At 38.1% G+C, this 14,979-nt stretch overlaps 1 protein-coding gene across 4 annotated transcripts in view; it reads right to left on the bottom strand.

The window, feature by feature from the left end:
• The window catches only part of LOC134536004 (zinc finger protein Xfin-like), a 68,665-nt gene extending 68,254 nt beyond the window's left edge, over window positions 1-411 (bottom strand). For all 4 annotated transcript variants that reach the window (XR_010075742.1, XR_010075743.1, XM_063375497.1 and 1 more), the window contains exon 1: window positions 3-411. Coding sequence is in view for 2 of the 4 variants with exons in the window: in XM_063375497.1 (XP_063231567.1) it covers window positions 3-65 (63 nt within the window). In the remaining 2 variants the exon portion in view is untranslated. The remainder of the gene's footprint in view (window positions 1-2) is intronic.
• Between the last annotated feature and the right edge of the window lie 14,568 nt (window positions 412-14,979).

The raw sequence follows: 14,979 nt of genomic DNA, 5'->3' as shown, positions 1-14,979 counted from the left end.
ACCTTGTTTTCCATGATGTTCGGTACACATCTAAAGCTGTCAATACCATTGACAGATATTGCCATTTCAAGAACGACACACCTTCGTACCTTGCAACACCATTATATTAACATTATCTAATCTTTGAGAGTTTAATTCAAAAAAATTTTAAAAATGAGTAGTCTACATAAAACATAATCTTCTATTTATCGTTTATGTTCATATCCACCCATTTGTTTAACTAATTTAACGGCAAATCTAAATTTGCTGAAGTTTTAAAATACATTTTCGACTACACAATAAATTTGCGTGTAAATAACATAAAAGCATAATTTAAACATCGTGACAGCACACAACAAAGACGACGTTCCGGTCATATAAAGTGATAATTACAAAATATAAAACACAACAAACGTTCCACCGCCATTTTGAAAAATTACATTTGCTCAAGTTAACCAATACAAAATTTATAAAAATAAATTTCTTTACAAACTTTGTATTAAATTGACTTCCGTTTACAATTACAAAGAGTGGATTTATTTCGAATAGTATTAGGTCATGCTTATTACATTGATGATTGAGCATAAAATATCACCAAATCTAGGAAATCACATTTTAAAGTTAAAAAAAAAAATTACAAGTAAGTCAAAACTTACCAATTAGTAAGACAAATGGATACAGAGCCACCATGGAACACATACCCAGTACCCACCTAGCTCAAACCGGCGAGGACAACAATCATAAAGGCATGGGTGGAAAACATTATAACTATTATGGAATGCTAGGCCCTATTAACCAAACTGCAGAACATATGGTGTAAGTTTATGAATTGGTACTTGACTTCGGATATACAGGCTAGTGGAAGAAGAAAGAGTCTACTGGGGTTTGGTTGTACATGTTACTCTAGTCCTCGTAAACACATGAGACCCCAGGGGACACACTTTGGTGTTAAATGAAAAAATAAGCATTACTGACTTGCCGTCGTCCGGGGTCTCGGACTCGAGTCCCGGTGTGGCTCCTAGTGGGAAAAGGCGGTTCTTGATCTGTGTTGTCCGGGTGGGCGCCAGACTAGCTCGTTTCTAGTCGTGAATTTGGGGTCGTGGATGTATGTGCCCCTGCGTGGCCCACTAGGGCCGGCGGCGGTGTTGCGTGAGATGATTTTAAATAAGAGACGTGGAGTTGAGGTGGCGGTGTCGTACCTTTTATTCAGAGGAGCGAGTCGTACACAATACAACACTCTACAGAGGTCCCCGGGGGGTTTTACTTGTTATTCCGTGGCGCCGTATTGTTTGTGTTCCGCGTTACGTGGCCTCGGATGCTGTTATGTCTCAGACGTCTCACTGGGTACGCAGGTAACGTAATTTCGTAACACAAAGGCGGGACACAAAATACACTGAATTAAGGGGGCGCGTACAGGTTACGTGGCACTCGTTACTCGGGTAACGTAAGTTAGCAATACCAAATACGGGATACAAAAATACACTGAATTAAGGGGGTGCGCACAAGTTACGTGGCACTCGTTACTCGGGTAACGTAAGTTAGCAGTACAAAATACGGGATACAAAAATACACTGAATTAAGGGGGCGGGCGATTGGAGACGGCCAATCCCGTATGCAAATGTCTCGGCGCGGGTGTTGTGCCCACTGTGGTGAAACACGCACCGCAATTAAGTTTGTCCAAGTTCCCTTGCGGGTTTGTGGTCAGCGCCGTGCGCGTGACCTTAAATAAAGTTCTGTACGTTGTGGGAGACGGCCCGTGCCGTATGCTGAAGAGCAGCCCCATTGACCAAGTGTGGTGCGGGGTGTCTTTAAATTGATGCGGCCGGATTAGGTCCTGGACCGAAAAAAGGGACCGGGTACTCACGGAGAGGTTAAGTAATAAAAGGGGTTTGGTTAATTAGTGACTATATTTACCGGACGTTACTTTCAATGTAGACAAAGGATGTTGCCTCTCCGTGGGACGTAGGTCCGCCCCGGTCCATGAGCTGCGCTGAACTGCCGAACTGGCATGGCGTCCGAGGGAGGCTCGGCCTCTCTCGCGCCAGGCGTGACCTCATTACGCTAGACTCCAAACGGGTGTCTCTGGAAGAGATTTTATTGTCGCTAAAATCCTAATTTAATGTTTCAGGAGGAATGGGTACGGTTCTTCTCTTGTCTACTCAGGTTTCCGCGGTTTTGCCTTTAATTGCTGTTCGGCTCGCCTGACTCGGGTGGGCCATGGCCAGGGGTGTGTTCCGTTAGCGGGAGCGTATACTGGCGGGTGCAGGTCGGGCTCTGGGGTGGTCGTCGGCCAGACGACGTAAGACTTTACAACTTGACAACACCCATCGGTGCTTGCACAGGCCGTTATGCCTCATCGTCGCCTCACCAGGGTGTGTGCAAGTCGTGCCTATGAGCGAAACGCACTTAGTGCGACACAGTGCAGCACGACCACAATTCAGTACAACGAACGAAAATTACCACTTGCTGAACACCTGTAGCTCGCGCGACAAATTGATTAAGGTTTTATATATATATTTTTTCATTGACGTCGTCCAGCCGAAGGCCACCCCAAAGCCCGACCTGCAACCGCCAGTATCCGACCCCGCTAACGGAACGTACCCCTAGCCATGGCCCACCCGAGTCAAACGAGCCCCTGAGGATCAGATACGTCCTTGATCAGGTAGAACCAAGGGCCATGCATAATTAATCAAACATCTAGACCCCAATTCATTAAAATTCAGACCTAATTTAATAGTAACGCCACTTTTTATTAAAACCCCCGCCCAAGGAAAGTGCGACGCAGGAGTGCCCGAGTCACTTACGTGTGAAATTACGTTAATACGTTTGTGAGTGTCTCCCTAGCGGCCTTCAGCCTGAATTATTATAGTGTTGTGTAACGTAAATATTACCTCCCTGTTTTTTTAAGTGTAACTAACCACTGGAGCAGTCAACAAGTGACGAACAGTCTCTGGTGTGACTCATTATTTAAACTTAACTTACGTAAATTTGCTAACCATAATTCTTAAAGAGTATCTGCCAATTAGATTAATCATTAATAATTAATGTGTAAATTTAGAGCTGCTCTCAGCTTCTTGTTAGTAAAATAATTTCCGAATAACGGAACTTTGGCAACTTTGGCGCGCGAGAACGCTGAGACCTTCCCTCGCGCCAAGGCCAGACGCCAGTACCGAGCCATAGAAAAGAGTGTACCGAGCGACTCGCAGACCGGGGCGGATGTGCGTTCCACGGGGAGCCATCATCCTTTGTCAACACCGAACAGTACTTCTGGTAAATATAGTCATTCAAACCAAATCACTTTGCTTCGTTACGTTAACTCACCGTGCGTCCCCGGTCCTTTTACGGTGTAGGGCCTAACCCAGCCGCTTAAATTTAAACCCCCGCAGGAGACATTACGCGGGGCAGTCCACTTTACGGCACGGGCCGAATCCCGATAACAGCGAACTTTTGCTAAGGTCGAGTGCACAGACACCGACGACAACTACGAGTAAACTTTGTATCTAGTTTAACTGCGGGCCGCGATTCCCACGAGTGAATCCGGACGCCGCCCAGTTAACCATTTTCGGGATTGGCCGCCTCCAATCAACCTCCCCCTCAACCTCGACTGGCGTGAGGGCGTAACATAGTGACAGTGCGTTAGAGCACTCATATTAGACTAACTGTAACTTTGTAAAGTAATTCTTTGTGCGACGTGCAAGTGTAATTTGTGACTGTAATAATTCACCTAATTAAACGGCCGCTCCGCACCCCCCATGCGCGACGTGCCAACGGTCATCTAAATCTCGAGTTTGTGTCTGTTAATGAACTGAGCACCCCTACACCAGCTAAGGGCCCCTCCATCCAAGAACTCGGCCGATGGTCCTAGCGGGCCACGCAGGGGCCACGCACCCACAAGACCCACCATTGGTTAGCCGATGAGCTAGCCTGGCGCTCTCCCGGAACGTAATTTCAATAAGAGCCAATTTCCCGCCAGGACACACGCCCGGTCTCGAACACGAGAACCCGGTCAACGGCATCATTAATTACAATATTTTGATAAAAATTATCAATGCGGATATTATTTCATGTAACAAATTAATGTTTTGACTTGGTCACTTGTGCATTTTTTAAAGGCCTACAGTGTACAAATAGTCATTTCACGTTTTCACGCGAAGATGACCCCTATTCTTGACACTGTCTGAATAATTCCTCTAGCGCAATTACTGAAATCCAATAGATATTTGCTAATACCCTATTATTCTGACAGCGTCAAGAATGGGGCTCAATCACAATGAATCTTTCTCATTAGTGTGTGTTAATTTTTGTAATAATTCTATTTATCTCTTTTATGCAGTATTTCTCGGTTCAGTAAATAATTTATGAATTTATACATTAACCTGTTTATAATCACTGCACTGTTTATAATCATTACAAAATTATAACTTTTATGGACAATTTCTTGACAATTATTTTGGGGACAGTTATTGCTTGGAAAAAAATATGTATTTATCGCAAAATATTTCAGCAACTATCTATTCTGCCATATTTATTTGATACTACTTATGCTAGTTTTTATTGGTGTATGCTGTTTTCAACATTTTCTACATGGTAAAAATGTTGGCTAGGTTTTTGCAAGATAGGGAGGGGTAAAAAGGATAATCTTTATTTTAATTGTATCTGAGCGAAATTTATATATAAATGGACTCATTGCAAGTGCATTTCAATTTTGGAATAGATCTATGTTTTACGAATAAATGTGCATAGCCTATATGACTGCCACTCTTGTTCTGATCCAGTCAAAACATGACACATTTTTGTAATATTTAATGGGCATGCTATATTAAGATAGTCAACTGAGTAGGCTTTTGGAGGTGGCCCACACACTCAGTCTTCACAATGTCTATCCTCGTGTTTGTCCGTATAAAAGAAACAGTTACTAGCAATCATTGCTCTTATTCACGTTACACACACTTAAAATCCTCCACATTACTTAGAAATTTTATAAAAGCCGCTGGCACAAATTGATCAAATATGGGGTCCGGGGCATCAAGTGTGCTGGACTAAAGTTACAGTTTGTATGACAAAATATTCGGCGATTGAATTAAATAACGATTAGTCTGAACGGTCTTCTGCCAAGGTATAAGCCTTGACGTTAAAGAAAACAATTTATATGAATTAAAGTAACGGACGTCGATCAGGGAAATGCAAAAGTTGAAGATGACAGGGTGCGCTACCTTTGGCAGCGGTGGCAGACTCAAGTTAGTTACAGTACATAAGGCAAGCCATTCCCGCTCACTGCGCATTAGTTGGCTGCATGCGTCTGACGTAAAGAGGTCGGTGAGCGAGCTGGAACGTTGCCCACCCAGCACCGCAGTATGCAGTGATAAACTCATCATTGTGAACAAAATAAACAACCAATCTACATTAAATTTGTACGTTCTATTTTAAGGTACATAGTCTCTGATGGTTTAAATTTTTAAAACATCATTCACTATAATATGGCAGGAAAAAAAAAGCCAAACAGTGATTTCAAGGTTTGGGAGGTAACTTGGTACAATGTTCATTATCAAAGGAAATTTCTTTACTGGTGACCCTAAGTAGGTAATGTAAGCACATGAAATTTGCATTAAGGATTAAAAAAAGTTTTCTATTCGGTGGTGTATGTAGCAGTTTGCTCAAAATTGTCTTTTATGTGTTCGGGTTCTGCACCACTCGCACTTGTTCAGTGGTAATTGCTTCAGAAATACTGTCTAAAAAAAAGGCTCTTTGTTTTAAACATATTTTGCTAAGGAATAAATACTTAGGAAATCATCTACACTTGTTTGTATGTAGGTCTGTGTAATATGTATGTGTATTGTACATGTCCATGTGACGTCGACCCGACCATGGCCTCTAAGCCCGTGCTCCGCACCGCTAGTACCAGATCCCGTTTTCGTAGCGCAACCCCAGCCCAGCGGGAATGAGTCAGGCGAGCGCCTCAGCCGTGACCCCACTAGACTCAAATAAACTTCAGGGCACGAAATCCCGGGGGCTCGACCCCATAAAACAATTAAGGAACAAGACATTAGGACACAATTATTAATTCACAGGCATTAAACAAGTGCGTCGTAGCTACTCCGTGCGAGTACCGCACGCATGGAGTAGACAACGAACCTCATTACTAGTCACCGCGGCCACTGGCCTTAATTAAAGTGCCCGTGACAATGATCGAGTCAGATTATGAGAAATCCAACTAGAACAGTTCACAGTGAGACAATATGTTAATAAATTTACAGTCGCCAACTTGATGCCACAATTCAAATAATTAAATACTATAAAACAGTTGTTAAGCCTTAAGCACCCAATTGCCAGGTGCTACCCTTTAATTGAGCACCTGGAACGTGTTTTTAGCTTATAATAGAGCAAATTAAATTGATATAAGTTTTTGGCGCCGACTCACAAAGGAGGTGAAAGTTTCCCTCCCTTGTGAGGCGGCCATGTTCGGCAGTCTCCAACCACTCCGCGCCGGGTCAAGACGTGTGTCCGTGAGCAGCCTTCAATTTTGTTCCACCGATCGTTCACTCTGCACTTGATTTAATAACCAAACCTATTCATTGCTGCTCACGTAGACTCTGTGTGTATTTCGCAGACTCCGGCTTATCTCGACCATTTCCTCGGTGAGTCCGCACCGCGTCGCGCACCACGCAATTTACGGCACTGGCCGAATCCAGCCAACTAATTTTCGTTAGGATCGCAGCACATAGGCCTGCCGGCTACAACCTCACGTAAGTGTAGAATAGAATTTAAATCACGCTCATTGAGCCCTCCTAAGACAATTAACTTTCGGCGCTGGCCGTCTCTGGCAAACTAGTAATCACGTCCCCGCGAGACTGCCGCGGAAAATTTACAGTGTTATGTTAAGAGTCGTGTTTTGTTTTGTAATCAGCGTGTTAGTGTAATTGTACAACGGCTCAGACGCCGCATAGCACATTATCATAGCTTTTGTAGCGGTTCTGCCACAGCATAGTGTATGTGTAGGCAGTACAGCGTACCCATGCGTACCACCGGAGAAGTCCGTGGATTAAAGCCAATTTAATATAAACTGTGTCGTCTAAGATTATTCCGCACCATTCCGTCCTCCACACGGCCGAGCGGCCTCACAGCCAAGTCGGGAGTTTCAGGGTAGATTTCCAGCCACGTACTTGGTGGGGCACGTGGGGGCAGAGTACCCATGACCCATCACCAACGGCCCAGTGTCCCACTAGCCTGCCCCCCCCCCCCCCCCGGACAAAAGCAGTACCACGACGCCCGTAGCGCCCGTCCGGTACTTCCCGGGCCTTCTACAGAGGCCAGGTGATGGCACATGTATGTATGTATGTATTTAAATACACTTGTCAATAAATGCATTCAAATAAGTAAATGTGTATCACTCAATAAACTTTTCTCCAACCTTACCATTTTTATTAAATTTGATTTTGAGGAGCATTGATTTTTATATATTTGGTCAAAACTACGTTAACAAACACATCGCTTTCACTAAGCCCAAAATCACAAATTACACAACAAATTGCCAAAATATTTTATGCTTCAAAAAAATTAAGTGATAAAAACATTGATTTCGATTTTTCTTCAAATTAACACATGATAACCTTGCAATACAGTTACTGGTCCTTACTAAGAATGAAACTTGAGAATCAAGTCAAAAAAGTACTGAAAAAAAAAAAAAAAATCCCATCTATTTTCCATCAAATGGCTTTATTAAACCATAGTTTTACATTAAATGATAATATTGGGAAAAAAATGTAATTTTAAAAACTAATTTACATGACTGAGCTTAATATTCATAAGTTTTAAAACATAAAGATTTAAAAAATTTAGACATCAGAATGTACTTCTGTCACAAAAAATAAAGTACTTATCTGTTACCTTCCAACCACCGACCAAATCGATTTTCACACCTAACAAATTTATTATGATACAGTGATATTGAATCAATTATTTTATAATTATTATGAATCTATAATATACAGGTTAATTTTACAAATCCAAAAATGATAATCTTTTGTTACTGACTTGTAAACTGCTTTAATTTCATTTAAAACTGTAACAAATGGGCCTTTTCCTCGTAGCTGAATTTGGCTATGTACCTAAGATATCAGGAATTCTCTTTTTGTTTCTCTTCTCTTTTTGTTGCCCCACAATCTTTCTTTCAATTGTTTGAGTTGTTGTAGCGTCTGCGGATCCAAGAAGTGGATTTCTATGATTCATAGTATCACGTATATAACCCTCACACCAACTCCAAAAATCACTTACAATTATAGACATAGAGTCAAGTCTAATTTTCTTTTACAAATTAGTGGCAAAAGAGTGTTTTGAGATCTGTTTGGAACAGGTGTTAAAAACATTCATTAGTCTCTCAGCAATGTCCATCAAAGACCCACTGTTCATATAACACACAGGGGTTATTTTTTATTTTGGAATACAAGGTTTCATCAATTTTGACGTAGAGGCCATTTCCTCCAATTTGAGTTTCTTCCTGTTGCATTCACCACAAGGAAACCTCACGCATGTAATTGCTGTAGTCAACGAAAGCCTCAATGGTCAACTCATTATTACGAAATGATGCATTCGTCAGTTCTTTGAACAACTGTATAAACACAACACAATCGTCTCCAATGATAATTTAGATTTCTCCAGCCAGTTTCCTTTCTGAACACCACGTTCACAACATTTCATTGTGCATCTCCATTTCATGACATTTCCAAACGACAAGTACATTTTGTGGTTATTAATGCAGAAATTTTCGGAAGGAATTATACCATAGCATTGAAATAAATCACTTCTTGTTTTTCATCTGTAATAAGTCTACACAATTTTATAAAATTGAAAAGTTCACTCACTGTCACTGAAATAAAGAAGCAAACACCACCTCAATATTCAGAACTATGGATTGTAATGCTATAAATAAAAATTGTGATAATCATATCAGAGGGAAAATCAATATGCCAAAGTATCTATATATTTTTCAGGTGGGAATATAACAGGTAAGTACAGAAAGGTTTTCCCCTCAGTGTTTTCATTACTTTCTTTGTTGCTTATTTATTAATTTCCTTTATTTCAGAAAAAATAATAAAACATGTGTTTTTTATTAAATTTTCATGGATCTGCACAAAACTAATTACATATTTTTTCTGAGATAATAAACACTAGGATAAAAAAAATTGATATTAATAAATCACCAGACACAACAGCTTAACAGCATGCAGCAAAAATTTGGCCCAACAAATTGTCACTTGTTATAAAATGTTATGACTAGCATGACAAATATTCCAAATATCATTTAAAATAACATACTAATTAAGAAAAACATAATTTTATCATTGGGGTGAAACTTCACCTTACCAGAAAATATAATTGAATTTTGTGAATTTCAAAACTTTCAACTACAGGAATTGCAAACACAAGCAAAAAAAAAAAAATGCACACACCTGTGTGTGCATGCATCCACACACGCATAAACACACGGGCAGGCACGCACACACACACACACACACACATTACATGATTTTCTTCCACCAAACCCTATGAAAAACTACATAACATCGCATACTCTTTAAACAGAAGGCAATCGTGCATGACAAACTTTATGAACAGGAATATAAAATATCATAATTATAGCGAGGAAGTAGTTACTAAAATTTAAATCACATACATACACACATGCCTACATAGATGCATACTTTGCAAAGAAAATAAAACATTAAACAGTACATCAGCTCAGTAAAATTGTTTAGCTTTTTCTCACCAACTTCAGTTTAGACTAGAAATACTTTATAAAGTTCCAAATTTAACTGAAAACATATAGTACAGAGTTCAAAGAAGCAGCAACCAGTAAGAAAAAAATATATAGTTTTGCACTCGATATTACATATTAACCCTTTAGCTGCTACGTCCGTTTATTTACGTTTTTTACCCTTATTACTCTATGTGCTACGACCGTATATTTACGTTTTCGTTAACAATTGATGTGTGCTACGTCAGTACATTTACGTTAGCTGTTTTTTCCCCGGAAAGTGCTGCTCTCTCTTGGGGCGTGTTCAAGTTGTTGAATGCAGCGCTGTTTAGTTGAACTAATTACTACAGTTCACCAGTGAATCAGTAGATGGCGTGCGCTGTCAATTCTTTGTGAATATCGTGGGCACAGATTTTTATGCTGCTATCTATTTTCAAGGTATCGATCGGAGCGCTATTTAGTGTATCTAAATACGCAGTTAGTTTTTCAATAATAGATAGCGTGATTTTCAAAGAAAATGTGCCTAATGAAAGCACGTTTTTACCAATGAATAGCATTCTTTTGTAATATGAGTTCGATAAATATATGGCATATTTTTGAAACATGTGTATATGAATTTATTATTTCATATTATATTACGTACGTGTTTTTTGTTTGCCATGGCAAGTGCAAAGGTGCATTATGTAAATGAAAGGAATCCATTAGTGCGGATTTTCCATGAATACATTTTCTCATTGTGAGTTTTCTTTTAGATTGCAAAGTGAAATAAATATAATTTTGTAATTTTTTTACGCAATGGCTAATTACAGCGGATATGTTGGACTCACAGAAACTGAGGCGCAACAAATGTGTGAACTGATAAGCACAGTCGAGTCGGAATATTCAGAAAGTGATTTTGAAAACAGTGATAGCAGTGACAGTGACAGTCTTGAACCACCACCGAGAAAACGAAGTTCACAAAATCGCGCCGCGGAGAAAAAATTCGCTTGGGTAAGTGGTCACTTTGTACCAAAGTTGCATTCATTTGACAATGAACTATCTGGTTTTCATGCTGAGAAACTAGATATGAATAGTGAATCTTCAATACTGGAATACTTTGAATGTTTTGTTACCCATGATCTTGCAGGAAAAATAGCTGCAGAAACGAACAGATATTTTTCTTATGTTACTCAAAATATAAATCATAGTAAATTTTCACGACTAAACAAATGGGTTGAAACTGATTGGCAAGAAATTTATTTGTTTTTGGCAGTAACAATGCTTATCTCTAGAAACAGAAAACTAAAATTGAACGATTGCTGGTCAACAGACCCACTTTTGCAGACTCCTATTTTTGGCAAAGTGATGTCCAGAGATAGATATCTATTGCTCCTGCGTTTGTTGCATTTTTGCAACAATGAGGAGCAGGAACAAAACAACCGGCTTCAAAAGCTAGAAATGATCATTTCAGAGTTGAAACAGTGCTTCAAGAGTAATTTCACCCCGTTTGAAAATCTATGCATTGATGAGTCGTTGGTTTTATTCAAAGGACGACTTTCATTCAAGCAATATATAAAGACAAAACGGCATAGGTTTGGTGTGAAATTGTTTCTTTTGGCAGATTGTGAGACTGATTATATTTTAGATTTCATAATTTACACCGGTGCCACAACATATCTTGTAGCTTCAGACCCTGACTTAGGTATATCAGGTGCAGTTGTTTTGACTCTAATGCAGCCGTTCTTGAACTTGGGTCACAAACTGTACACAGACAACTGGTATACCAGCCCTCTGCTTGCCGACTATCTACACAAAAAGGGAACAAACTTATGCGGAACTGTGCGCAGTAACAGACGAGGAATGCCTAAGTTTGAAGGGAAGTTGAAAAAGGGGGAATCATCAAGCCAACACACAGACACTGTAATGGTTACAAAGTGGGCGGACAGACGAGATGTGTTGATGTTGACTACTTTGCATGTTGATACTCGTGTTCCCACTGGCAAAGTAGACAGAAGCACTGGTGTAGATGTCCTAAAGCCCTTGTGTGTGAAAGAGTATAATGCACACATGGGCTCTATTGACAAAGTTGATATGCTATTGAGTTCAGTAGAGTGTCTGAGAAAAACCATAAAATGGTATAAGAAAATTTTCTTCCATTTAGTTGACTTAGCTGTTTTGAATTCTCATGTGGTGTACAAAGTAAACACAGGGAGAAACATAACCACTGCAGACTTCCAGCTTCAGCTTACAAGGGAACTCATCGCAAAATATGGTCAAGTACGTGCAACATCTAAAGGTGGGCGTCCATCTTCCGGAGATCTGCCAGCTCGACTGACAGCTCGCCATTTCCCAGAAATTGTGCCAACAAATGATGGCGGGAAAAAAAATCCACAGCGAGTGTGCCATGTCTGCAAGCACACACTCTTGGGTCCAAAGAAACGAAAGGACTCTAGATATTACTGTAAGGAATGTGATGTAGGTCTGTGTATTGTTCCTTGTTTCGAAACATTTCACACCCTCAAAAAATATTGAAAATCTTTCTGAAATAATTGATGGATTGAGGGTTTGTTTGTGTCTTGAAGGGGAATGGTTCATTTCAGTGTTTATGTCATATTTGATAGGCTACTTTTCCTCACCATGCTAGGCACAAGTTTATTTGTATTATTTGCAACTGATACAAATGAAATGAGAATACTAAAAGTAGGCCTTCGTATTGCTTCAAAGTATATATTTTTTTATTTCACATGTTTGTATGAATTTGTTTTCACAGTTGTGATGTATTTCATTTATATTTCATACTTGCTTGCACATATACACTTGGCAAAAGTTACAAACAAATGCATGAACATGTATACTCACATTTTTTTATTCATAAGGATAATTTCATTTTTATTTTAATTGTCCACTATACATGACAGAAAGTTTGAATAATATTTGATCATGAAAAAATTATAGTTGTGTGAGTTCATTCCAGAAATTCTAAAACAAAAATAATGCTATAAATAATAAAAAATTAAATATTTAATATTTTATAGAAAACTCTTCAAATAGTTAAGTAAAAAGTTTTTATCATAAAAATTTTTCTAATAGTTTATTACATTTACAAATTGTTTGCCATGTTTGAATAAATAAAAATAAAAAACATTGCTAGTGATTCCTAACTCAGCACAGGCTTTTCATTGAAATTAAATTTAAATCAGCAGCTAAAGGGTTAAAAAAATCTAATATATTTTGTGACAAAATATGTGTTTCGGCCTAACAGTCATTGCATTTTTACAACATATTTTATGATGAAGCAGGCAGCTACAGTTTGTCCTGTTTATTCCATTATTCTTAATCTATCCAGAAGCAAAAAAACATGGTTTACTCACAAAAAAAGTATTGGATTGGTTTAATGTATGCACTTGGCCTGCAAAACTGTCTGCATTTTAGAATGACTCTATGCCAAGTAAAAAAAGGTCTAATATATGTACATTAATTATCTCCTATTAGAACAAAACAATTTCCCCCAAAATCACATGGAAACTTTCTTTTCCTCATCAGTGCTATCACTGAAACATTTAGCCTGTCGTTATTGTAACTGCTTTGAATTTTATCAAAATTCTACACCAACTAAACACATCCATATGTAATAACAATAATAAATCATTTGAAATTTACACACAGGTAAAATTGTAAATATGAAAAGTCCATAAGGATATACAAAGCACAAAAAAAGGAAGTAAATATTCACCAACATACAAATCAGTATCAATGAAATGATCACCTATAATAACTGCTAATAAGATAATCAAGTTTCTACTTAGTCTTATTACAAATATCACTAAGTAGGAACTTGTTGCACATACATAACACTGGCTCATCTCTCATAAATATATCAGTTAACACTAATTCTACATAAAAATTTAGTCTGTAATTTTTTTTTCAAGTCTCTTTACCCGCAGTGATCTTAAAATGTTTCTCTTCACGGTACACTACTTGCATGGTAAAACAACTCCCCCGCAAAGTAGTAATTATTAATATGATAGTTTAAACAATTATCATCACTGCAAAATGAAACCAAAAACAGGTGAACGTTCATCAACAAAACCACACAACAAACTAGAATGCAACAAATATCTTAGCAGTCATATAGACATTGAGAAAACATAATCAGGCTGAATGAAAACAAAAGGTTATGGGACAGATGCCTTGATTGGGCAACAAAGACATTAAGACGGCTTAGGATGTTTGATGGTGATTCAGGCTAAATTAAAAATTAAATTAAATGAGGTTTGTTCAGCATTCTTGGATTTTTAGCTTTAGTTCTGCAAGTTACCCAATGTCTATGTGACTGCTAAGATCATTAACTTTCAGTTTTCAAATATTTTTTTCTTCCGTGGTTTAAAATTGTCAATTTTCCCCTGTCTATTGGTTTTATCCAGACACCCTTCGATATAGAAAACATCAATTTTAACACTTACAGTAGTAGTAACAAAAATAATTTACGGAATATATCATTACACAAAATTTTTCTTTAATTAATATTTTAAGTAATTATACAATCATTTAATAATGCATATGTAAAGTCTGGCAACAAATTATAGAATAACCTCACCAAAACATTTGGTTATTATGTATTAATAGGAATATAAAATAAAACAAAACAATTTTGTAAGATGCACCCCTATTTTAGCTTCAAACTGTCTTAAAAATATTTGTTTATAAATCTGAAACAACCTTTCAGTATAAGTAAAAGAGTTCTCCATAAAAGATAAACATTAATATATTTCCATTTATTCTCTAAAGATTTAACCTTTCAATTGTTTCTGCACTCACAATTATTTAGGTAGAATTAAAAATTTTTATTTGTAAGAATTAAAAACGTGTGTACATGTCTATTATGAAATAGTCGCACTACTACCGTATATTGTACACTGCAAGACCATCAGTAATTAATTGCAAAGAATGAGTTCTTTATTGGAAATACAAACAACTGCCTCATTCCACAGATTACACAATGGAGCACATAGTTTCAGCAATTAAAACTTGATGTGAAAGGTGACACACAGCTTCAGTTTTTTATGTTGCTGTCTTGAATATCAATCACTGAAAAACTGTGATATATTTATACATTTATAGGATTGTAACAAGTTTTCTTGCAAATGTGTAAAACCCTTGGCTGCAAGATGCACAAAGTTTCAGAGCTCAAATAATCAAAAAAATGTAAAAACTAAACACAGGATTCATAGCACAATTTGAAGCTAACAACATTTTGAAAAAGAAAACTT

The sequence above is a fragment of the Bacillus rossius genome, chromosome 10 (assembly GCF_032445375.1).
Source record: "Bacillus rossius redtenbacheri isolate Brsri chromosome 10, Brsri_v3, whole genome shotgun sequence".
NCBI classification, from domain to species: Eukaryota; Metazoa; Arthropoda; class Insecta; order Phasmatodea; family Bacillidae; genus Bacillus; species Bacillus rossius.
This window is presented reverse-complemented; position numbering and strand designations above follow the sequence as displayed.